General features: G+C 35.2%; 3 protein-coding genes and 1 pseudogene across 3 annotated transcripts; all 4 read left to right on the forward strand.

Moving 5' to 3' along the window:
• Positions 1-1,467: 1,467 nt before the first annotated feature.
• LOC112748733 (uridylate kinase PUMPKIN, chloroplastic-like) lies at positions 1,468-2,627 on the forward strand. The gene is made up of 6 exons (XM_025796976.1): positions 1,468-1,569; positions 1,743-1,796; positions 1,892-1,983; positions 2,213-2,286; positions 2,392-2,453; positions 2,553-2,627. Exons 1-6 carry the CDS (start codon positions 1,468-1,470, stop codon positions 2,625-2,627), a joined length of 459 nt encoding a protein of 152 aa, XP_025652761.1.
• A 2,038-nt stretch (positions 2,628-4,665) lies between these two features.
• LOC112748734 (cytochrome P450 93A3-like) lies at positions 4,666-10,055 on the forward strand (annotated as a pseudogene).
• Positions 10,056-15,102: 5,047 nt separating this feature from the next.
• LOC112748735 (uncharacterized) lies at positions 15,103-18,693 on the forward strand. The gene is made up of 12 exons (XM_025796978.1): positions 15,103-15,182; positions 16,238-16,346; positions 16,469-16,609; positions 16,821-16,894; positions 16,988-17,197; positions 17,288-17,423; positions 17,545-17,548; positions 17,591-17,708; positions 17,812-17,926; positions 18,001-18,198; positions 18,304-18,384; positions 18,508-18,693. Exons 1-12 carry the CDS (start codon positions 15,103-15,105, stop codon positions 18,691-18,693), a joined length of 1,452 nt encoding a protein of 483 aa, XP_025652763.1.
• A 4,066-nt stretch (positions 18,694-22,759) lies between these two features.
• On the forward strand, positions 22,760-23,359 carry LOC140179289 (uncharacterized). The gene has a single exon (XM_072218004.1). The coding sequence runs from the start codon at positions 22,760-22,762 to the stop codon at positions 23,357-23,359; it is 600 nt and encodes a 199-aa protein (XP_072074105.1).
• Positions 23,360-24,231: the final 872 nt, after the last annotated feature.

The raw sequence follows: 24,231 nt of genomic DNA on the forward strand, positions 1-24,231 counted from the left end.
GACTGTGAATCTGGTATTCTTGTAATCCAGATTGAATTACATGGGGTAGCTAGTACACTAGTACTGCATACACTATACTTCTTCTACCAGGAATGCTGACATGCTTGACTTTTTGCAGTATACTTTTGAATTTCAGGTATCAGGGTTTCTATGTGGTTCCAAGTCGAGATTGATATGCTTCTCTCTGTTTTTCATATTCTTCCCTGTACTTAAACTAATTTATCTTTCTCTCTGATACTTTTCTGAAACTTAATTGTTTTATTTTTTAGAAAAATATTAATATTTCATGTTCATCGCTAATCCTTGAATATTTATACATTTTGCTTGGGATTTACTTTGTATACTCTTGTTTCAAATTTGATGTAATCCTCATTGTCTCCCTTTTGGTTCTTTGCAACAATAGGAAGATGACTGTTCCTTCAATTAGAGGTTTCCTAATAGAAAGATTTGGCTTTTTTTAGGTCTTGCTAACAAGTGACCTAAGCGTACTAATTAAGTATATTTTTTATAGAACATACAAATTTTTTAAGTTCCCAATGCATTGATTGAATTGGTAATACATTGGAAGCGTCAAAACTTTTTATTTTAACTCTCTTAGCCAATACTCGTAGGGTTCTTTTTAGCTAAATCCTTATTTCTAATGGAAAATGAACAAGAACATTGACAAATGAATTAAAAAGTCCCATTCTCTAATTCTCATGTCTCTAATAAAGTGAAAGTTCCATCTCAAATAATTTTCTTAAATAGAATGAAAGGTTTCTCTTGGGCAAATTATGTAAAGTAGAGAAATTATATAAGCTAGTAAAATCTTTAAAGTAAGGAACATCCTCCACCTAAAAATTTCCCCAAATCTTGAAACACAAAATTCCAAGCCGAAATAAACATGAAACTTGAAAATAAATTTTAAAGGACTAGAGTTAGTAGTAGAATATGATGGGTCAACATCCCATCTATGATGTTGAATGAGTTTTAACGGTTGATAAATCTTTTTTTCTGTTACTTTACTCGATTGTATGTTTGTTCAAACGTAATAGAAGCAGGTGACGTGTTTGATCAGGAGTTATTGAGGTACAAGAAAATTGAGGAGTAACAGTCAACATAAAATAAAAGCAAAACATATATGGCTATATGCCATGATATCATTGTAGTTGTAGCATCATCTGACATTACAACTTGAAAAGTTGGAATCACCAGTTAGCATAATCAGCGCATATGTGCAACAAATCAACAATACCGTTGAAGAAATACTTTAGATTTTAGATTCAGTGAGAACCCATAGACCCTTTTTAGTAAAAAATCTTGTTCTCAATGTTGAAAATGAATAAGTAACAAGCTGGATTTTGCAAACTACAACAAGCTGCATTGAGGAGTGGACCTACAATACAAGCATCATGAATTTTGCATTAATCCCCTTTCAACCACAGATATGGAGGGGCATCACAAAGCAGTGGAGGACAAGTGAATAACATGAAGTCCAAAGCGTTGTTGAACTTTAGATGGCGAAGGGTAATCCTGAAAATTAGTGGTGCTACCCTTACTGGCTCTGATACCTACAATATTGACCCAAAAGTTTGTGGTTCTGACAATTTGATGTGTCTCAAAAGTAAAACATATTATGGAATGTTAAGTTATTATTTGATGTAGAGGTCTGATCATTATCTCCCCCCTTATGATTTTTTTATAGTAACTATCTGTGCTTTATGATGAAACTCATGCCATTTGTTTTTTAAGCTAATTTTCAGGTAGCTATGTTAATCTCAAGAGAAGTTGCAATAGCCTCCCACCTTGGTGTTGAGGTACTAGAGCAAATCATTATTGTCCTTCAGAATCTGGTATTCTGCTACTTTTCTCAGTTTTGCTGAGGCCTGCTTCTTTCTGTGTGATCTTTTAGGTCGCCATTATTGGTGGAGGTCGGAATTTCTTCTGTGGGGATGCATGGGTAGCTGCAACAGGATTAGAAAGATGTACTGCATACCAAGTTGGGTAAGGTTAATTGCACCAAACAACTATTTGTATACATTTTGTCCCATTTACTACTAGCAATTTGCATAAACCCATTCTTCACCTTCCTTGAGTTGCCACTTGCCAGGATATTACAATTTTGTGATGAATAAATCTGTATTATGTAATTTGTAGAACAATTAGTTCCTTTATTACAGTTCAAGCTATCAAAATATGCTGTTTTATCTGGTTTATGCCTTTTATCATTTAGGGAGCTGGTATCAAGAGGAGTCACTCCTATGGACATGACAGCACTGACATTCTGTGAGAAAAATGCTATTCCTGGTTAGTATATTTTAGTCTACTTTGTAGGCTTTGGTGCCTGAATTTTATTGTTGTGAAGAGTCAATACATTGCTATTGCGATATACTTGTCTGTGCCTTAATTCAGTTAACTGTTACTCTCTCCATATAACATTGATTTATGGAATGGAGGGAGTAATAGTTACTGAAGTAACATAAAGTGGACCTTTCATTTCATTAAATATATTTGATAATATCCCCTCCCCCCCCCCATTTACTTGCACAGTTGTGGTTTTCAATATATTGAAGCCTGGGAACATATCAAAGGCTTTGTGTGGAGAACAAGTTGGAACACTAGTTGACCAAACTGGAGCAATAAGCTAACATTTAATTCAACCAAATTCAGTTATATTAGTTAGCAAGCTAGAGCCATTAAGTTAAGCACTATGATGGATGCCTCGAGAAGAAAATATAAAAAAAGACCCAACAGTTTCAGAGTACATGGTGTAATCAATGAAAACTATGTTTTGGAGCTGAAATCTCAAGTTCTCTATCCCTAGGATTTGAAATGGTGTTGTATTTAAGTATGTATTTCTGTAGGAAAAAAAAAAGAAAAGAAAAGAAAAAAGAATGCTTGTGTATATCATTCCTAGATGAATAGTAGTAGTAGTAGTAGTAGTAGTAGTAGTAGTAGTAGTAGTAGTAGTAGTAGTAGTAGTAGTAGTAGTAGTAAGCTTCCTTTGTTAAGAAATATAAATATATTTGGAGTAATTTAATTCAAAATCCAACTTTATTATTTGCAAGTCATTATGGATGGTAAAATTTTTAGTCCAAAGTATTAGCATAGAAATATTGTGTTTAATAATTTGGATACTCATTAGCTGTAATTTGAAAGTTATGTTATATCTGAGCATGCCTACCTTCATGATAGCTCATTATAAGACTGCATGATTTCGAAGTTGCATATGAAAGATTAAAAATAGTTTTGATGAAGTTGCATCTAAGCATAGTGGTTCCAATAAAGAATTACTTAAAGAAACATAGTTAATGAATCAATATCTCCAAATTGCACAAGAACCTAATGCATTCCACCATTTTTATCGGTTATGTCTAAAAAACTACTGATGCAAAATTAATTCTAAAGCACAAACTCATTTTTTAACAATGGAATTCCACAAAGCTCTCAAATTTTACAAAGAACACTTAAATTAACACCAATAAGCAAGGTGCAGTGAGACAATGCCACAGGAAGAGAAGCAGAGAAATTTACTTAAACTATTAATTCTACAATGACATCAATTATATATACCAAGTATTAAAAAGTGCTCTTAACACTTAAGCTAGACCATCTTCAATGGTGGGAATGGAAGGTGAAAGTGAATTCCTTGATTCATCATAGTCCTTTCCAAGGGGTGATTGCTCTACCCTGATCTCTTCAATCATGTTTACAAATTCTGCCATCGTTGGCCTCTTCTCCAGCTGCGGCGCCACACAAGCCAACCTAACATGCAGCATTGAAACAAGGTCCACCTCAATGTTCTTGTACCTCAATAACTCCTGATCAGACACCTCATCGGTCCAATCTTTCATAAGTGAATTAATTTATTCACATTATAACAGTAACAATTAAGTTATTAATGTATTAAAATTTACAATTCTGACCTACAATACAAGCATCCTGAAAACAAGAGGGCTAGATCATGCCAATAAGAACTTAAGAGAGGGGAAAATAATTTAGAATAAGGAGGAAGAGCAGATCAAATCTACCTAACAATATCCAACATCAGCATCACAAAAAGAATAAACAACAAGAACACATCTAATTAAGAGCAGCATGTCCCTCCGGAGTGTCCAACCATGGATGGCCAGGAAAGGTCTGTGGCAAATCCTGTACAGATGCATGAAGAATTATTAGAGAAAGGGAGATATAATAAGCAATTTTAACATGCATAAATTAAAAATATAATATATAGATTACAACTCTATGACTTTTTGTTGTTGATGACATCATTCAAAAGTCCAGCCCATGTATTGCTGTCACTGGGTCCACTAGAATACTGCGAGACATGGGAAAACTGAGGATATGATGTAATTCCGGCAGTAGAAGGATATTTGTTGAAGTACGCCATGCCATTTGGAACAGGATGAAAAGGTTTGAGCAAAGTGCAAACAGGTTTGTGTTTGAATTTGGTCACAAGATACCTCAATAATTGCCGGCCTTCACAAAAAGGTTTGAGCAAAGTGCAAACACTTACATGCCTGTTATCAAAGCACAAAACAAAACATATCAAACATAACAAATATAATATTAAATTAACCAAGTCTATCACATTTCTAATTATATAAGATAGAACCACATGATAACCTATATACACAACTTTATGAAGAGGAAGTTTCATAACATGGCTGGTACTTATGATTACAAAGATTATATTCAACTTTTCATGATATGGTTAATCTCCACAATCATAGTTAGAGTCATATTCAACAGAAAACAGAACAAGTCTCATAACAAACCGCCAAGTCCACTGTCCCTTCCCATAATTGGACACCTTCATCTTCTTGCTCCAATTCCTCACCAAACTCTTCACAAACTCTCAATCGGCTATGGACCTATAATGCACATTAAACTTAGTTCTATCCCTTGTGTAGTAGCTTCCACACCAGAATCCACAAAAGAATTCCTCAAGACTCATGAATCTTCCTTCTCAAATCGGCCTCGAAATCTTGCTTATGATTATCTTACATATGGTTCTCAAGACTTCTCCTTTGCCCCATATGGACCTTACTGGAAGTTCATGAAGAAGATTTGCATGTCTGAACTTCTCGGATGTGACACGCTAAACCAGCTTTTACCATTGAGGAGGCAAGAGACAGAGAGATTCTTGAGGTTATTGCTTAAGAGAGGGATGGCTGGTGAGGCTGTTGATGTTGGAGGAGAACTCTTAAAGCTTTCGAATAACGTTATCTCGAGGATGATCATGAGCAAGACCCATATGGAAAATGATGGTGAGGCTGAGGAGGTACGGAAGCTGGTGAGGACACAGTAGAACTTACCAGGAAGTTTAATACTTCGGATTTCATTTGGTTCCTCAAGAATTGGGACTTGCAAGGTATCAGAAAAAGGGTTGAGGAGATTCGGAACAGGTTTGATTCCATGATGGAGAGAGTGATCAAGGAACATCAAGAGGAAAGGATGAAGAGGAAGAAGGAAGGAGAAGATGGTGAAATCAAAGACCTACTTGATATATTATTGGACATACATGAAGATGATAACTCTGAGATACGTTTGACTAAAGAGAACATCAAGGCCTTCATCTTGGTAAGTTTCATATTCGTATATATATATATATATATATATATATATATATATATATATATATATATATATATATATATATATATAAATTGAATCCCGCTAGGAAGACAATTAGGTATCTATACAATGGTTACAATGGGCTATTTATTTGGCCCAATATAAATTAAAAAAATAAATTAACCCTCATTTACCCTAATTTCAAATGGCTTGTTCAATTTCAATTTACCCTACCACCAATTTACCCCTAATTCCAATTTTTCCCCATTAATCGTTTTGCTCTCACAGTTACCCTCCCCCCCCAAAACCCCTCCCGTTTGCTTCGCAGAACCCGCACGCCGCCCACCGTGTGCGCTGAAACCTGCATCCACGCCTAGCAGACCCACATCGCCCGCCCTTCTTCGCGAGCATCCTCCCTCACTGGCCGCAACTCCTTCACACCGTCGCTGTGGCACATCCCACCGTGACTACAGCCTAGTCTCTGTGCGCAACTCCTCCGACACGAACTGCAGCCCAATCTCCACGCGCAACTCCTCCGACCCAAATTGGGCTCCTACCCCCTCGCGGGAAGGAACTTCTTTGCACCAAACGTGGCTGAACATCCGACCGTGAGCTGGTTGAATAATCGTGGTGGACGCGAACTGCAGCACCGAACTTCCTCGCACCCAAAAACCAACCATCCACGCGTACAGTAATTGTGAACATCCAGTTATATATAGACAATAACATCAGATATTTGTGCATAAAGATAATCATGTAATCAATAAGTGGTATCATATACGCAGAATGACCATCCATTTTGTTTAATAAATTAACCATCCAGATACATAATGAAATGAATATCTGGTTGCTGGTTGGAGTCGCTGCGATGGTGCGGTGCAGCGAGAACAACTCACATGATCGAAAGGTAATGGTGGAGGGTGACCTCTGCGCACGGCGGGCTTATGGTGGTGAGAAAAGTGCTGGTTGGAGTCGCTGGCATGGAGCGGTGCGGCGAGAAAAACGCACACGACCTGAAGGTAATGGTGGAGGGTGACCTTTACGCACGGCGGGGAGAACCGAGGAGAAAGGGAGAGAGAGGGTAAGACTGTATAGAGAGAGGGTATGTGTGTTGGTGTAACTGATTGCAATCCTAATTTATTTTAAATTTGAAATTAGAAACTATTCAAAATTAATTAATGACTATGATTTGATTTTAATTGCAATTTAACCCTCATTGTTGATGACAAGTCATCTTAGCCTAGTTTCACTAGCCTTTTTCTTTTGTTTTCAATTGAATTATGCACTTTCTTGAGCCAAAAGCAAGCCAATTTGGTAGATTTTCATGTTTCCTTTGATTTAATCAACCATGTATGAATTCATGCCATTTCATGAGGTTTTATGCTATAAATGTCACATATTATGAAAGAATGAATATCTCATGATTTTGAGCATAGCTTTGATGTGTTTGGTTGATTGATGATAGGTGAAGAAAGCTTGGAGAAAGGTTGATGCAAGAAGGAATGGCTAGGAGGATTGACTTGAGTCTTGAATTAATTATGAACCAGGAAGCAAAAGCTGGAGCAAAAGTTAGCCCCTAACTTTTTGGCTAACTTTTGGGCAAAAGTTGGAGCAAAAGTTAGCCCCTAACTTTTTGGCTAACTTTTGGCATGAAAAACACTCCCTGGATGCACCAAAAGTTTGCGCCAACGTTAGCCCCTAACTTTTTGGCTAACGTTGGTGCTTGAAAAACTCCCTGGGCTAGCAAAAGTTTGCGCCAACGTTAGCCCCTAACTTTCTGGCTAACGTTGGCGCCATGAATAACTAAGGGGAGGCCAACGTTGGAGCAAAAGTTAGACCCCTAACTTTTGCCCCAACGTTGGTATCAGCAAAACAAGGGTGCTGATGTGAAAAGTTGGAGCAAAAGTTAGACCCTAACTTTTACTCCAACTTTTACTCAAGCTTTCATGATTCCAACCCGGTTCAATTCGGTTCTTCTCCAAACTCCAAGAGCAATCAACCAAGGCCTCTCTCAACCCAATTCCACCAAGAGCAAAGGCCCAATTGAAGGCTTGAAGACCATTTGAAGAAAGTGTATAAATAGATTAGAATTTAAGTTTTAAGGGAGCTTCCCTTTTGAGTTTTCAGAGAGCTTTTCTTTTCTGGTTTGATTGAGAGCTCACTTTTATTTTTCTTAGCATTGTTGTTTTAATTCAAGAGAATTTGGGAGGAGAATTGATCTCTCTTCTTCCTTGTTCTTGCCCAGCACTCTTTACTTTTCTTGTCTTGGATTTTGGGTGGAGAATTGAAGAAATTCTGTTTCAATCTCACCTTGGAATCTTGTTTAATTTTCTGATTAATTGAATTTCAGTTTCGGTTAATTGTTCTTCATCTACTTTCTTTGCAATTTACAATTTCCTTTGCAATTGTTCTTGTTGGATCTAGGAAGGCATTGAGATCTAGACTTGATTTTCTAGTCTCTTGGGTCCTGAGATCCGGATTTCCCATTTCCCATTCCCTGTTTACCGTTTTCATGCTCATTTACAATTCTGTTTCTAGATCTGATTCAATCCAAGTGTTCTTCTATTCCTCTGCTTGTTGAATTTTAATTTCCCTTGTTTAATTCCTGCAAATCCAACTCCCAATTCCCTTTACAATTCAAGCCATTTACATTTCTTGCACTTTAAGATTCTGCAATTTACATTTCTTGCGTTCTAAGTTTCTGCCATTTAATTTCTTGTTCTTTAAGATTCAGCACTTTAAATTTCAGCTCTCTTTAATTTCATGCCAATTGCCCATTCCCTTTACTTTCTATGCAATTTAAATTCTGCAAATCACAAATTTCTCAACCAAATCTTGATTCGCTTGACTAAATCAACCACCAAACTAAAATTGCTCAATCCTTCAATCCCTGTGGGATCGACCTCACTCCCGTGAGTTATTATTACTTGATGCGACCCGGTGCACTTGCCGGTTAGATTTGGGTGTCTTGGAGAAATTCGTTTCTCTGCGAAAATATCCCATCAATTGTATATATTGTACAATACATACATTGGCTCCTCATACTTTCTCATATAAATTATATCTAGAAGCATTAATTTTTAAACTTACCAATTTCATTTTCATCAATATTGTAGGACATATTTATAGCAGGAACAGACACTTCAGCATTAACTATAGAATGAGGTCTAGCTGAGTTGATAAATCACCCTCAAGTGATGGAGAGGGCAAGATAAGAGATCAAAACCGTGGCCTTGATGTTATAGAGCTATGGATATGAAGCAGTAACTAAGTCACCACGACACTCAATACATGGCCATTTGGTTTCTCACATTCGGATTTGTTTCTTCAATTGTCAGAGGAGCTACAATATCCAGAGGAAAATAACATCCGCAACCTGAAAGAGAGAGCTAATTTTTCTGTCTAGTTTTGTCTAATTCATTTATCCTTTGTGTTTTAATTCATTTTCATCAATATTGTAGGACATATTTATAGCAGGAACAGACACTTCAGCATTAACTATAGAATGAGGTCTAGCTGAGTTGATAAATCACCCTCAAGTGATGGAGAGGGCATGACAAGAGATCAAAACCGTGGCCTTGATGTTATAGAGCCATGGATATGAAGCAGTAACTAAGTCACCACGACACTCAATACATGGCCATTTGGTTTCTCACATTCGGATTTGTTTCTTCAATTGTCAGAGGAGCTACAATATCCAGAGGAAAATAACATTCGCAACCTGAAAGAGAGAGCTAATTTTTCTGTCTAGTTTTGTCTAATTCATTTATCCTTTGTGTTTTAATTAATCCTTTCTGCAGATACATGGGTCACTCTTTTGAGCAAGAATTTCCCTCAAAGATTTTCAGAATAGAAAAATCTCAATATCATAAACACATAGAGGAAAATACTGTTTGAAATGAGCCTAACAACCGATGACTGACTAATAAAACATTGAAAATCAACTGTGAATGAAAAACTCAAATCAAGTAAGGACAGCATTGATTAAGTCTTCCGTAACTACTAAGAAATAACACCACCATATATGTATATGCAGAACAACAAAGCCAAGTAATGAAATGTGCTTCTCATACCCAAACCTCCCTCACACAGATATAAGGCTAATCTAGTAATTTAATTATTGTTACCCCAAAGCAGGAAGAACATAATTCAAAACCCTACAAAGTAGAGGCAGCAGTCAAATGAGCTTGAAAGGGAGAGGCCAAGGAGTGGACCTGGGGACTTCGACTTTGTCCTTAATGTGTTCTATCATCTTCTCCTTGTTCGGTGCACTTGTCCTAACTGAGATTTTATAATTCAGTAACAAAAATAATAAAGGGGCACTAGGAGGGGTTGAGGTGGTTACATTCTCTAATGGTGTTCTTGAAGACTAGGAGGGTGGTGAGCAAGGTGTTCTTCATGGCGAGGTTGAAGATGCTACCATCACTATTGGGTACGAAGCAGGAACAGTGTCGTGTCGTTGTGGTGACAGGAATGGATTTAGCAGCGGAGATTGAATGGAATTGAGAGCAACGTGAGAAGATGAAGAACAATGAAAGAACAATTTTGATTTTTTATTTTCTTGATATGTTTTTGTTTTGTTGTTTAAATTATTTGAAACTATAAAATTAGGATTAGTTAAATTCTAAAATTTGATTGATTTAAAGGGGTATTTTTGTCTAATCGAATGAAGTAAGGATGTTTAAAACTTTTTATAAAACAATAATGCTAGGGAACCAAGAGGGGGTCCAGCCAAAAACTTGCCAACTCCTCTTGGGCTGGGTCCCCTCAGCCCACCTCACTTCAGCAACATCTCAAAATTCATCCAGGTAAACAAAAATCACCCTAACCAAACCCTATTCTCTACTTTCAACGTTTCACCGCAGAAGAATTTGAAAACCATCCACAGCTGCGCCAAAGTACAAGGATCATCTGGTAAGCTTCTCCTCCGCCTTCATCGGACGCCGTGCCTCCACCCACAACGTGTGGGCAATAGTCGACCACCGTACACCGCTGCAGAACGCCGCGACGCTCCCATCTCCTCGACGTGCTTCTTCGGGCGTTAATCGGAGCTTCCCCAATCTCATATGCGGCGACGTCGTTCCACCCAGGGCACGAGGAACAAGATGTTTCTCCTTCTCTAGCCTCGAATTCCCTTGCATGTCGGTGTTCGCTGTTCCTTTTAAAAAAAGGTGTCACTTCGTTGAATGTGGTGACTACACAACACTTGTTATTGAGGTAAGACAAGATGAAAATATGTTATCACTCTCCAATATTGTTTGTAGCTGCCAACTACTAGGAAAACACCGAAACTCTGTTCCACTAATTTAGAACGAGATCTCACTTATTAGTGAAAAATATTAAAATCATGCACAACAATATATAATTGTCTAGGAACTGTAAATTAGCATATAGTGTTATGATCACTTGTATGAATCTTGCTATTCCTTTTTGGTATAAACACTAGTTCATTGGCTTGAGCTACTAGATGTTTGCAATAGGGCTTGTCCTATGAATTTATAGGCTTAGTAATATCAATATGCTTTGTCACATTGAATAATTTTGACTGAATTATAATATATATTCTAACTAATGATTTAATTGCCTTAGAATTTTGCCTAGAATTCCTTTGTTCTTGTCAGTTTAGCCTCAACTTGCCTTGACTTGAATCTAGCTTTTTAAATTCTTATCAGATATCAGTTTTCTGAACTAGAAAAACTCACTCTTGTGATTGTTTTATTAATATGTGGTTGGATAGCACGACAATAACATTAATCCTTTTCTGCTTAGGAGATACGAAACTAAACTTGTGACTGTGATACTATGATAGAGATGGTTTGTTGTTAGCATGCCAAGTAATGGACTAAGTTTGTAATATCTTCAACTTTAAACTTTAACTACTAAAATAGCCTAAAGTTGTATTTGCATTTATTGGGAATGGTTTTTCCTCTTTCTGAAGCTTTGTCAATTCAAAGAAATATTGTATCAGTTATGTGTGTTATTTTCTTTTAATAGTTGTATAAATCCCTGCAGTAAGAGGTATATGAAGTTCTGCACTTATCACTTTAAAAGGATTGGAAATGTTTGGGTTTCATGTGAATCAATTCCTTCCCAATTAGAGTAAAAATATACCAACTTAATATGAATCAACCTTTGTAATTTATCTCTCATAATGGACCGCTACATAGTGGTTTTGCTTAAATTAAAATCTTATTTAGTATTAGAGTTCTAATTTTGGAAGATACTGATCATTGGGTAGAATTCTCCCCAAAAATCTTTTGTTTCCACAGACTCACCCATACCCAACACAACACCAAGTATCATATAAAATTTCTTGGGTGCATCACATATTTATTCTTCATTGTTTAACTTGCACCAAAACATCCACTCCCTTCTTTCTTTCCATTAGCATGAGATAAATACTAAGATTACAAAAAAAAATTATGAACCAATTTGGCTTGATTGACATGAAAAAATTTGTACTAATTTAAACTTCACTCCATTCTTTTTTTAGTAACTTTGTAACTACCATAATCTTTCTAATAATTTTTAGTTTAATATTTACTCAGATTTAACAAAAATTAAATAAAATAAAATTTAAATAAAAATTGGGATGTGGTGTTGAAGTTGAAGATTAGTTTTTATCTGAGTTATTCAAAAGATTTTTTATAATCATAACGACTTTTCTATTTACCATTTTCATGGCCATGTTCTGATTTATTAATCATTACCGTTCTCATTCTTTTTTTTTTAAACCAACTCCAACTTACACTTTAATGTTTCTGATGGATGAATAGAAAATACCGGATGATACTTGGTTAGTGGTGGACAAAGGGTGTTGATTGATGCAGGATGCGGGGTTACTCATGAGAAAGCCAAGTAAGGGGGGAGACAACTGAAGAAGCAGATACCTAGGTAAAAATCATGTAAACGTACAGTTGCCATACTCTTTCTATAGATTCCTTGTGCTAGAGTTGTGGACGTTTATATGGCATTTTCTGCCTTGCAGTAGTTTCATCTAAGCCTGAAAAATTCGGTTTCACTGCAGGTATATGATTTTCTGCTGCTGAAATTGTGAAGTTGCTAGTGACTTTATCCAAACTTTTAAGTGGATGGTGCTTCTGATAGGCAATAGGATATTTCTTTTCATTGTAAATTAGATGGTTCTGGATATATTTTTCGATTTATCACGTGCAATGCGTTTGCGGATGCGTATACTTCATTGAGAAGTGAATGTCTTGTTTTTTTTTTAGATATTCCTCAACAGGTTTCATGTGTTAAGAATTTACAATGGTCAAGTAATTAGTTGTCAAGTTGTGGATGTCTCTAGTTCATTAAGCAATGTATTGCCTTATTATGCTATCTAGTCTACTCTGCTTGGTGTAATATACCTCATTATTTGTATGTGACTACATTTAGGTGGCACTTCGTTCCATTAAGCGGCTTGATGTTAACTAAATGGAAGTGAATTTATTTTTTTATCCTTGTTTTCTATTGCTGAAATTATTAAGTTGCTGTTACATTAAGCAATGCATGGCCTTCTGTCGTAATCAATATAATCGGCAGGTTCCTTTGTGTTGGCCTTGGTGACTTTATCCAAGTTTTTAAGTAAATGGTGCTTCTGATATGTATTAGGATGTTTCTTTTCATTGCGAATTGGATGGTTCTGGACATGTTTTCCGAGTTTGAAGAGTTACTCATTCGCGAATGCGTGTACTTCATTGAGAAGTGGCACTTCTTGGATGTAATCCATTTGTTTTTTACAACAAATAAGTGGCACTTCTTGATCTTAATACCATGACAGTCCTAAAATAATTAATATTTAAATAAAAGATAACCACAGTTGTCCTTTTAATTCTTTTATTGAATGTGTCATAACAAAACCAATGCAAGTTACAAAGCAAAAAATGTCAGAGGTTATTAATTTGTGTCAAAAGAACCACGAAATCTAGCTAAGTATGAGAAACCAACCACAGCTAAAATGTACAACCAAACGAAAGAATAACTATCTATGCTCAAAAGAGTTCAACAGGGACATGAATCCGCCACCATCCAATGCATTCCAATTAGTACAAGCCTCAAATCCTTTCTCTATAGAACCATCATAATCATTATCTGTCTGAAGGTCAACAACATCCTACAAAATACACAACAGAAAAACAAAAACAATATATATGAATCAACAACAACTTTTTAAACAACATAAAAAAATAGTGCAAACATATATGGGAGTCAAGCATATTTTATCGTAAAAAATATCTAATTAACATGAATAAGAAACATTCACATAACACGAGATTTTTGAGGTAAATGGAGTGGACAAGTCCAAGAGACCAACTTTTTGAGGTAAGAGATCTCTTTTGGAATTTGTCCATAAAAACCAACATTTGACAAGTTCAAATGCTTCAAATTCTTTAGCTTCTTGATCTCATAAGGAATTGGAGAGCCAAAGACATTGTAAGCCAAATTCAAACTCTGCAGATAGTGCATGTTGAAGAGACTAGAATTGTTTAAACCTCTAGTGATAAATTCCTCTCTCAAATCAAGACCAATTACATGTCCCTTGTTGCATGATATTCCCTTCCATTAACAACAACTATCACTTTCATTCCAATAAACTAGTTTTTTGGATTTGGCAGGGTTGAATTTAAGGCTTTCTTTCAAATGGAGAAGTAAGGATTCTTGGTGAACAAGACTATGTCCAGTTACAACCTGAGCATTGATTCTAATTATGAAGTTTATCAAACAAAAGGATACTAAGAAGGACAAGACTCGATGAAGACTCATTGTATTTATTTGATTATTTGGTTACGTATGGTGATGAGGATGGTCTAAAATAGATTGAAGATATGCCTTTTATATATAAAAATAGCTCATTGTTTTAGTTGATTTCAAATTCTACTATCTTATAATAATATGCACTGTTTCTTTGACTCGTTAACTTATTAATTAATAACTGCTATCTTCCATTTTCTTTCTCTGGTTTGATAATTCAAAGTACTCAACTCACCATAAAAACATCTAATTAACATGAATAACAAACTTTCATATAACACATTGTCATTAAATTTCAAACAATGCAGGAACAGCTTATCCAACATACCTTAGACCCCTCTTGAATAACAACTTCACCCACACTCAATTCTTCATTCCCTTGTTTGAATTGATCAATGTGCTATTCGATCTGCCTTTCGGGATTGAGAACTCCATGGATGTTACTCTTTTCCGGAAGCTTTGAACCGCGACGGCAGCTTCTATGTGCAGGAAACACTATGCGTGATGGTCTTTGCGGGAAAACCACGCTCACGAACGTCACGGCCAATGGCGGCACAAACCGGGGAGAAGCGACAAGGGAGCCACGGGTTGAATGATTCAATGGAGAGGGTGGAGGCAATTGATGGGAAGAAGAGTGAATTCTTGCATCGTTTTCGGGAAGAACTTGCACCACCATCAATGGCAGCACCACTAATGGCATTAAGGACCGAGGATAACCGATAAGGGAGCACCCTGAGTATGCCTTGGATGGAGGAGGTTGGTGCCTTTGCTGTTTGGATGAGAATTTAGATGCACCGCACCGGGAGGGAAAGTGAAGACACGGATCAGTTGCGGGTTTTCAGCGTGATTCCCGTCAGGAAGTTCTCAATGTATCCCTTCAAACCTAATTTTTGCATTAAAAACCATTAACAACAAATTTTTTAAATTATAAATGAATAAAATTAATTAAGATAATTATAAATAATTGAGTTGTTCTATTTTTGGCTGATTAGGAGTTGGTTTCATATACTTTTTCTTTATAAAATTAAATAAAAGAATATTTTTTATTTTTATTTAATTAAAAGGGTGTTTTAGTAAAAGTGGTGATATAATATATATTTTAAAAAAAATAAATGCTGATGCAAAAAATAAATTCCACATGACTTATTATTACTTGTCCATATTTTAAACGTATCGGTACGTATGAATTTATCATTGTATCGAAACAAACACAAAAAAAATAAGGTTTGTATTGCTTGGTATGCTCCCAAAACAATGAACTATTTGCACAACTATATCAATTTGTTAAAAAATAAACATCTCACATTCTAGTATCCACAACAATACTTTCTTTTGTTTTCTTCTCTTTGTTTTGTTATATACTTTTTTTTTGCTACAATGATACTCCTTTTCTTTGCATTTTTTGGTTAGTTACTTTTTGTAAAGTGTGTATTCTTTATTTTCTTATCTTTTATTTTAATGGAATTTGTACCTTATGAGTCCCTGTTTTAATTCTCTAGGTATTCCCCAACAGATGTCTCCTGGCCTATAGTTAAGATAAAATACATAATCATAGAAAAAAATAATTCTTACTAAATATAATATCTATTAATTTATAAAAGACAACTAGTGCATGTCTATTTGCTTGACAAGTGTATAGCTGGAGTTGTTAACACGTGGCAAAATAAAAAGGAAAGTAACAATTATAGCTGCTCATATACAACAAAAACGTAGGGTAAAAAGGTAAATTCACCATACCTACATGTGTACTTTAAAAACATGATAAATAGTTGTAGTGTGTTTGTTTAAAAAGTGGTCCCCCCCTTTGAAAGATTTTGTTATTCTCCTACAAATATTTTCCTTCATAAGCCTTGAATCCTTTATCCTGTGTAACCTGAAACATCATGATAGAAAATTTTGATTTTGTTACTGATGTGAACGCCAGGAAACTAGATTGGAATTTCAAAGTTTATATTGTTAGGATATGGGAAGTTCCAAGTAAATATAATAAGAAGGAGATTGGTTCAATTGAAATGATTCTTCAAGATTGTAAGGTAACAATAAATCTAAAAATTGTTTATCTAGACAACATGTTTGTTATCGGTTTAGTATATCATGTTTCAAGAATATTTTGCCTTATATTGATGCTGATTTATTTTTGCATTGTTTAAAATAGGGTGGTAGGATCTATGCCACTATTCCGAGGGCGCTAGCCGAGAAATGGAGTGGTAACATCATAGAGTTTGAGATGTACACAATGACAAACTTCATAGTATTTGACAATAAGACCATCTCGAAGAATGGTGTTAGTAGGATGGTACTAACATTCTCTTATAGAACAATGGTTAATCATGTGGATAAACCAAGCTTTCCTCTAGAAGCATTTAGGATGAGGTCTTTTAGTGATCTTCTAACAGTAGATAGATTGGAACATTCTGAGATGTTTGATGAGTGTATTTTTGTTTGGTGTTATTTGCATGATGAGTGTATCTGTGTACTTGAGTTCTAACATCTTTTTGTTTTATAAGGAAGACCCGCGAGACTTGATCACTAGCAGGGGTTTAATGACTAAGCGTATGGTCGTTATTTTGGAAGATCTTGAGTATGTATTGTGCGACCATGAATGTATTGATTTGATATCGATTTTCTTATAACATAACCAACAGACTTCTTTCATTTGCTATTTTATTCTCAGGAATAACAAAATGAGTTGCACATTGTTTGGTCAGTTGGTGGACCACATTCTTCCACATCTTGATGATGGGAGAGTTGAGACACTTATTGTGGTCCTTCAATATTTCAAAGCAACAAGGTGGAATGGTAAAACTTCAGTTCAGAGCAATTTTGATATCTCCAAAGTTCACATAAACCCAACACTAAAAGAAATTGATAGTTTTAGATGCAGGTTAGTGTAATTTATAAAATTAATGTATCACCTTTTAAGGTTGGATGAACTAAGCCTTCATATGTGTGGGACCTAATTTGTTATATGTAGATTACTCAGTGGCGGTCCATCGAGCTCAACTAGGATTAGCCAGGTGTCCTCTCCGGCTGCGTGGTCTGCAAATGATGAATTTAACCGTGGATCTGTCAGTGTAAAGACTATCAAGGATGCACTAAACTCTGTTGAGGTGTTATGTTTTAGTTATTTCAATGGAACATTTTCAAAGACAGTTGAAACCATTTATTTTAGTGTGAAAAGTAACCACGACACTATCTAAATATTATTTTACTATTTTAAAATCATTGCAGGAAGGTCCCATATGATTTGCTGGGGAAATTGTTTCAATAAATGCAGGAAAAAACGATTGGTTTTATAAAGCATGTAGGAGGTGTCCCAAGAAGGTTGAAACCCCCATTGGTGATCGATATGAATGTGGGAAGTGTGGCCACACACATGGAGCAGCCGCAATAAGGTTCTGAACAATACATAAGTCAATATACTATTTCTATCGAAATAGTGTATGTATAACTGCAATATAATATTAACCAATTTTCCAATGTTTCATCATATGTTAGGTACAAGGTTGAAGTAATGGTTTATGATGGATCAGGTAGCATCAACCTGCTTTTGTGGGATAGGGAGACAACTCAATTATGTGGGAAGCAGGTAGACAAAATCGTTCTCGAGGATGTAAGTGTGATTGTTTGATATAACATTAAAGTAAATGTTTAGAACTAATTATGGCTAGGTGTGAGGTTTTGTAGGCAGTTGGAGATGATGATTATCCACCATCTCTTAATAACATGATGGATAAGAAGGTGCTTTTCAAGATTAATGTTAAATCTTCCAATATAAAGCAATATGATCCAGTTTACACCGTGATGAAAATTTGTGATGATGAGGATATTATCCTCAAGAACCTCCCAACAATTATGCCCTCTAATCAATCTGCTCATGTCCATGTATGTGTGTAGTCTCATGTTATAGTTATAGAATAGATTTTCATACAATGTTGTTTGACTATTGAGTATAATATATAATTTCCATTAGGGTTTGAATTCCCATAGGAGGCCGACTGCAGCAACTCAATTGACGTGTCAAGTAATGATGTGGCTATCATCAGTGATAATGATCCTGAACTTACTTTGGTGAGTAGTTAGTACACTACATAGATCTGTTTTTTTTTTTTTTTGTTAAAGATTAAGTACATGCAGCTTAGGTGGTGATGTAAGCTAATTGTTTATTTTGTTTTTATGGTTGCGTATGTAAAGGATTCTATGGAAGAATGTATTTCAAGCCTCAAGTTCAAAACATCAGCTAAGAGAGCTGTCGGCGGTTCAAAACCTGGATTAATCAATGTTAACAACTTAGAGGATGAAGGGCACCTGTCCACTAATAAGTTTAACCGCAAGGGTGCAAAGAAATTGAGGTCCCAGCTTAATGATGGGAATAACTAAATTGTTTTACTTATGTTTTATGCTACTTAGATATGTTTTTTGTTCTCCTTATATGGTTGTGATAAGGAAAAGATATTTGAGACCAAATCAAATATAAAGATTAGATATGAGAATAGTACCCTATGATATATATGGTTGTAATATTCTAGATTTATATTTTGTAAGTTAATGATATTTTATGAGAATATTTTGATGTAAGGTTACAAATTGTTATGGCAAAAAAAATTTACAGTGATCGAAATAATTCAGAAGATCAGCTAAATGAATAATATGGAACATACTTATTAAAGCTAACAAACACTATAATGGAAATAGGTCTTTTAAATGAAATTTTGCATATAATAAGCAGTTGACCAAAGCATTCTTTTTGTAACTACGGTCTATATCTAGTCAGATTAGGAGAAGTAAATATTATAGAGGAATGAAATCCATTGGTTGTAGTATAAGAAAACAAAATGAAGATTTCTATAATTGGATAAACGGAATACAAAAACTGTAATGAGACATTGTATGAGGTCCATATGTTTAATTATTAAGGCCAACCACAAAATATTATTCTACTTCAGTATTAGATGCAATAATTGGATTTCTGTGAGCAAAGATAAAGTCTTTATATCAATCAAGTAATTTCCAAAGATTCCAGGTATTAAATCTCGAATTAAGCAAGGGTCAAAGTGGGTTGATTTTGCTGTTCAAACTTTAATATATATTAATAAGCAGTCCAATGAAGTGATTGCATATAAAAATTACGACAAATTGGTATTCTTTTGTGGACTATCACCATAGCAGAATAAAACAATGAGATAAAATGGTCTAACGTGTCTGTGTGTATTGGGTGTCCATTCAAAAATAAGCTATAGACATGGGTCATGAACACTTATACCGATTAAGTTAAAAGCTTTATATAATCATGTCATCTCATGAAAAGCTTTATGTATATACATAGGTTGTTCATTTGTTTTAGTGTTTTCGGTTTCAATGGAATGACTCTTACCATAAGATGGCTAAAAGCTTCCAATCTCATACAAATTGAAAAAGAGAAATTAATAAAGCTACACTTCCATATTAAACAACATTGGTATCTGAAAATTTAAGTCATGGCAGGTTTGTGAACAATGGAAAAGCATTGAAAGGTATCATCTAAGTATGCAAGGGAAAAAGCTATGAACAATGGGAAAGCTATGAATAGAAAGAAATTTTTAGAAATTAATAAAGCTGCACATCTATATTAAACAACATTGGCCTCTGAAAATTTAAGTCATGGCAGGTTTATGAGCAATGAGAAAGCATTGAAAGGTATCATCTAAGTAAGCAAGGGCAAAAAAGCTATGAGCAATGGGAAAGCTATGAATATAAAGAAATTTTTGGAAATTAAAAAAGCTGCACATCCATATTGAACAACATTGACACGGACCGTGTGGAAACATCAAGAAGGACTCACCATGTATGGAAAATGGAAAGTGTATAAGACACTTTCCAAAGAGATTTGTTAATAGTACAACTGTTGATGAAGATGGTTATCCTATTTACAAGCAAAGAGAGGATGGAAAGACAATAAGTAAATCAGGTGTTGAGCTTGACAACCGATATGTTGTCCCACACAATAGGAAGCTTTTACTGAAGTATGGCGCACACATTAATGTTGAGTGGTGCAACCAATCAAGATTGATCAAGTATTTATTCAAATATGTAAACAAAGGAAATGACCGTGTGACTGCTTCATTTTATAAGAGTGCCACAGCAAATTCAGACAAGGATGGATGTGATGAAGTTAGTATGTATTATGATTGTAGATACATATCTCCTTGCGAAACAGCATGGAGAATCTTTGGGTATAACATCCATTATAGATAGCCTTCTGTTGTCCGTCTGGGTTTTCACTTGCCAGGGGAGCAACCGATGGTTTTCCAAGACCACGAAAACCTAGCTGATGTCGCTAAGAAAGCTTCCGTAAAAGAATTTATGTTTCTGGGATGGTTTGAAGCAAATAAGAAGTACAATGAAGCTTGCTCTTTGACATATGCGGAATTTCCATCGAAATTTGTGTGGAAGCCTGCTCCAAGAAAATGGTATCCACGGAAATCTCATTCGGTTATTAGACGAATTTTTTTCGTTCCACCGGGATCAGGTGAAATATACTATCTAAGATTACTTCTGAACTTTGTTAGGGGCCCTACTAGCTATGAAGAGATTAGAACTATTGATGGTGTTCTCTACTCCACATTCAGAGATGCATGTTATGCACAAGGCCTATTGGATGATGATAAGGAATATATCGATGCTATAGAAGAAGCAAGCCATTGGGGGTCTGGAGAGTATCTAAGAAAGCTATTCGCAACACTATTGTTTTCTAATTCGATGAATAGGCCAGAACATGTATGGGAGAGGACATGGAGAATCCTATCTGACGATGTTCTATTCAGACAAAGGGCATTACTTGACAATCAAGGTAATAAACTATACTTTCAACACTTATAATTATGTGTTTAGTATATTAAAATTTGAGTGCTGATTTTGTAGCTTAATAATAATGTATTCACCTAAATAGATTTTGTCCTATTAGACATTCAATTTAAGTAGTTATATTTTACAACTTTTATAGTTCACTTCTTGGGATTTAGATATGCGTGACAACTCGATTGGTTGCTTGCTGATGAATTAGTGACAACAAAAAGTAGTTACACAGTGTGGATTGGTCCTAATCACATTTTATATTCCATACCAATGAGGATTTTACCATATATAAAGAAAGAGGTATATATCATGTTAGTGGTTTTAATAAGTATTATCCATTTTCACGTCACACGGTTTATGTTGGCAAGCATTCAGTGCCATTAGATTTATGGAGTGACTAAATTATTCCAACCAAATAATTATGCTTCTAATGTCAAAGTGATAAAGTGATATATACTTAGCTGGAAAATTATGATTGCTCGCTAGAATACCCAAGTCACTTTTATATGAAATATCCACTAAAGCCGCCAACATACTCATAGCATTGCATCATTGTTTTCAACCTTGACAGATTACTGTAGAAAGGATAAATGAAAAATATATTAGATAAAGATTGATAATAAAAACAATCATAATTATATATAGATAATGTTACATCATTATTATACTATATTTTAAAAAGTATACATGTCATTAGAGTTTACACAAGCAAATGCTATCCTAATTTACCATTTGACATGATTCTTTTAAATCTAATCCATCGGTAGTCTTTATTAATAACCAGATTTGTTCTTTACACAGACTTACACATGACTAATCAAGAACTAAGGGAGTTGACTCTAATCGATATCGAGAACATACTCAGAGGGTACAACAAAAGTTTGAGAGATGTCCCTTCGATGCCATTCCCAGATATGGATATATGTGAACAACAGTTGATGAACACTGGTGTAAATAGGCTGATTTGTGACGAGTTTCGGTACGATAGGCGTAAATTGACTATAGAACATGCAGATTATATGTAGAAGCTGACGGATGAACAAAAAATAGTCTATGAAAAGATTATGGTAGCTGTGAACAATGGTGAAGGCGAGGTTTTCTTCGTATATGGTTACGGTGGTACAGGAAAGACTTTTGTTTGGAAAACATTGGCTACGGGTATCAGATCCAAAGGTCAAATTGTGTTGATGGTTGCATCAAGTAGGATAGCATCCTTATTACTTCCGGGTGGTAGGACAGCACATTCGCGATTTGCAATCCCCTTAATCTCGATGAGTTCTCAACATGTAATATAAAACAGAATAGCCCTTTGGCTGAATTGATAATAAGGGCTAAACTTATTATATGGGACGAAGCTCCCATGGTTAATAGACTTTGCATTGAAGCACTCGACAGGACAATGCGAGATATTCTAAGATTTAAGAATGTTCACAGTCTCGACCAGCCTTTTGGAGGTAAGACAGTTGTTTTTGGTGGTGATTTTTGACAAATATTACCCGTGATACCAAAGGGTAGCAGACAAGACATTGTTAATGCAACAATCAATTTCTCATATATATGAGATAGTTGTAAGTTGTTGTCACTCACGAGAAACATGCATCTCTAAGTTGACATGGCTGAGGAAAGAAATAATGAGATAAAAGAATTTGCTGAATGGATTTTGGCCATTGGAGATGGCAGGTGTGGAACATCCATGGATGAGATTGACAAGATAAAAATTCTCGAAGATATTCTCATCAATGATTGGGATGATCCTATAGTCTCTATATGCAAAGCAACATACCCTGACTTGTTTTTGGGTGCAAATTGTATATCCCATGTCAAAGAAAGAGCCATACTTGCACCCACACTCCAAATGGTGGATGAAATAAACAACTACATGATGAGTTTGAACCCAGCAGAAGCTAAAACTTATTATAGTTCCGATACTACATGTCAAACAGATGCGAACAATGACATTTTGACATCAATACGTACACTTGAGTTCCTAAACACAATCAGATGCTCTGGAGTGCCTAACCATGAACTAACACTAAAAAGTTGGGACCCTAATCATGTTATTGAGGAACATAGACCACTCAGCAGGTCTATGCAATGGGACACGGTTGGTTGTAACCAACCTTGGGAAGTATATCATAGAGGTAAAAACCTTATCAGGGAATGGTCTTGGGGAGAAGGTGTACATTCCGAGGATGACTCTAACTCCATTTGATAATAGGATACCGTTTAGATTTCAACGAAAACAATTTCCTATAATGGTTTCCTATGCCATGTCAATTAATAAAAGCTAAGGACAATCTTTGTCAAATGTAGGGTTGATACTAAAGAAACCTGTTTTCACACATGGTTAACTATATGTTGCAGTTTCAAGGGTTACACATAGGAGAGGTCTCAAGATTTTGATATGTCATAATGAGCATGAAACTACAGAAACAGACAATGTAGTCTACAAAGAAGTGTTTAGGAACTTGGCATAAAGAAAGTTCAAAACAACAACATAGGTACATCATTTAAAAATTCAGTTATATTTTCTAAATATGAGATTTGTTTTCCTGTTTCTTTTGTTCAATCTCAGTATATTTTTTAAAATTTATTCCAATAGTTAGCTGACTTACTCCTGAAGGTTGTTATTTCTTAATACAATATTAACCACAAAGTCGAAACAGTATAACTTAAATAATATTTTTAATCATCAACATTTTCACTGATATTCATTTCTTATTTTTTATAGCTGAGACAAATAATGAGCAAGCTTCTGTGAGTGTGATCAAGGGATGGAGATGACCAACAGGTGATTAGAGTGATGGATTTAGAATGGAGATGGTCAAGTCACCTACAAGCTATTTTGTAAGTTTATTTAGATACAAGCTATTCTGCAAGATATTTTCAACAAGATTTCGAGGTAATTTAAACAAATTTACCATTTAAAATATTTGGTACAACCCCTTTTCATGAGAGATTTAGTTTGAAATTGTATCAATTTGTAAACGCCCATCCTATGAAAACCATACTCGACATCAGCAAAAAAATTAATTAACCAAATTGTTAAGCAAACAGAATTATTTTGAACAAAACTAAACAATA

This window comes from Arachis hypogaea, chromosome 15, assembly GCF_003086295.3.
Source record: "Arachis hypogaea cultivar Tifrunner chromosome 15, arahy.Tifrunner.gnm2.J5K5, whole genome shotgun sequence".
NCBI classification, from domain to species: Eukaryota; Viridiplantae; Streptophyta; class Magnoliopsida; order Fabales; family Fabaceae; genus Arachis; species Arachis hypogaea.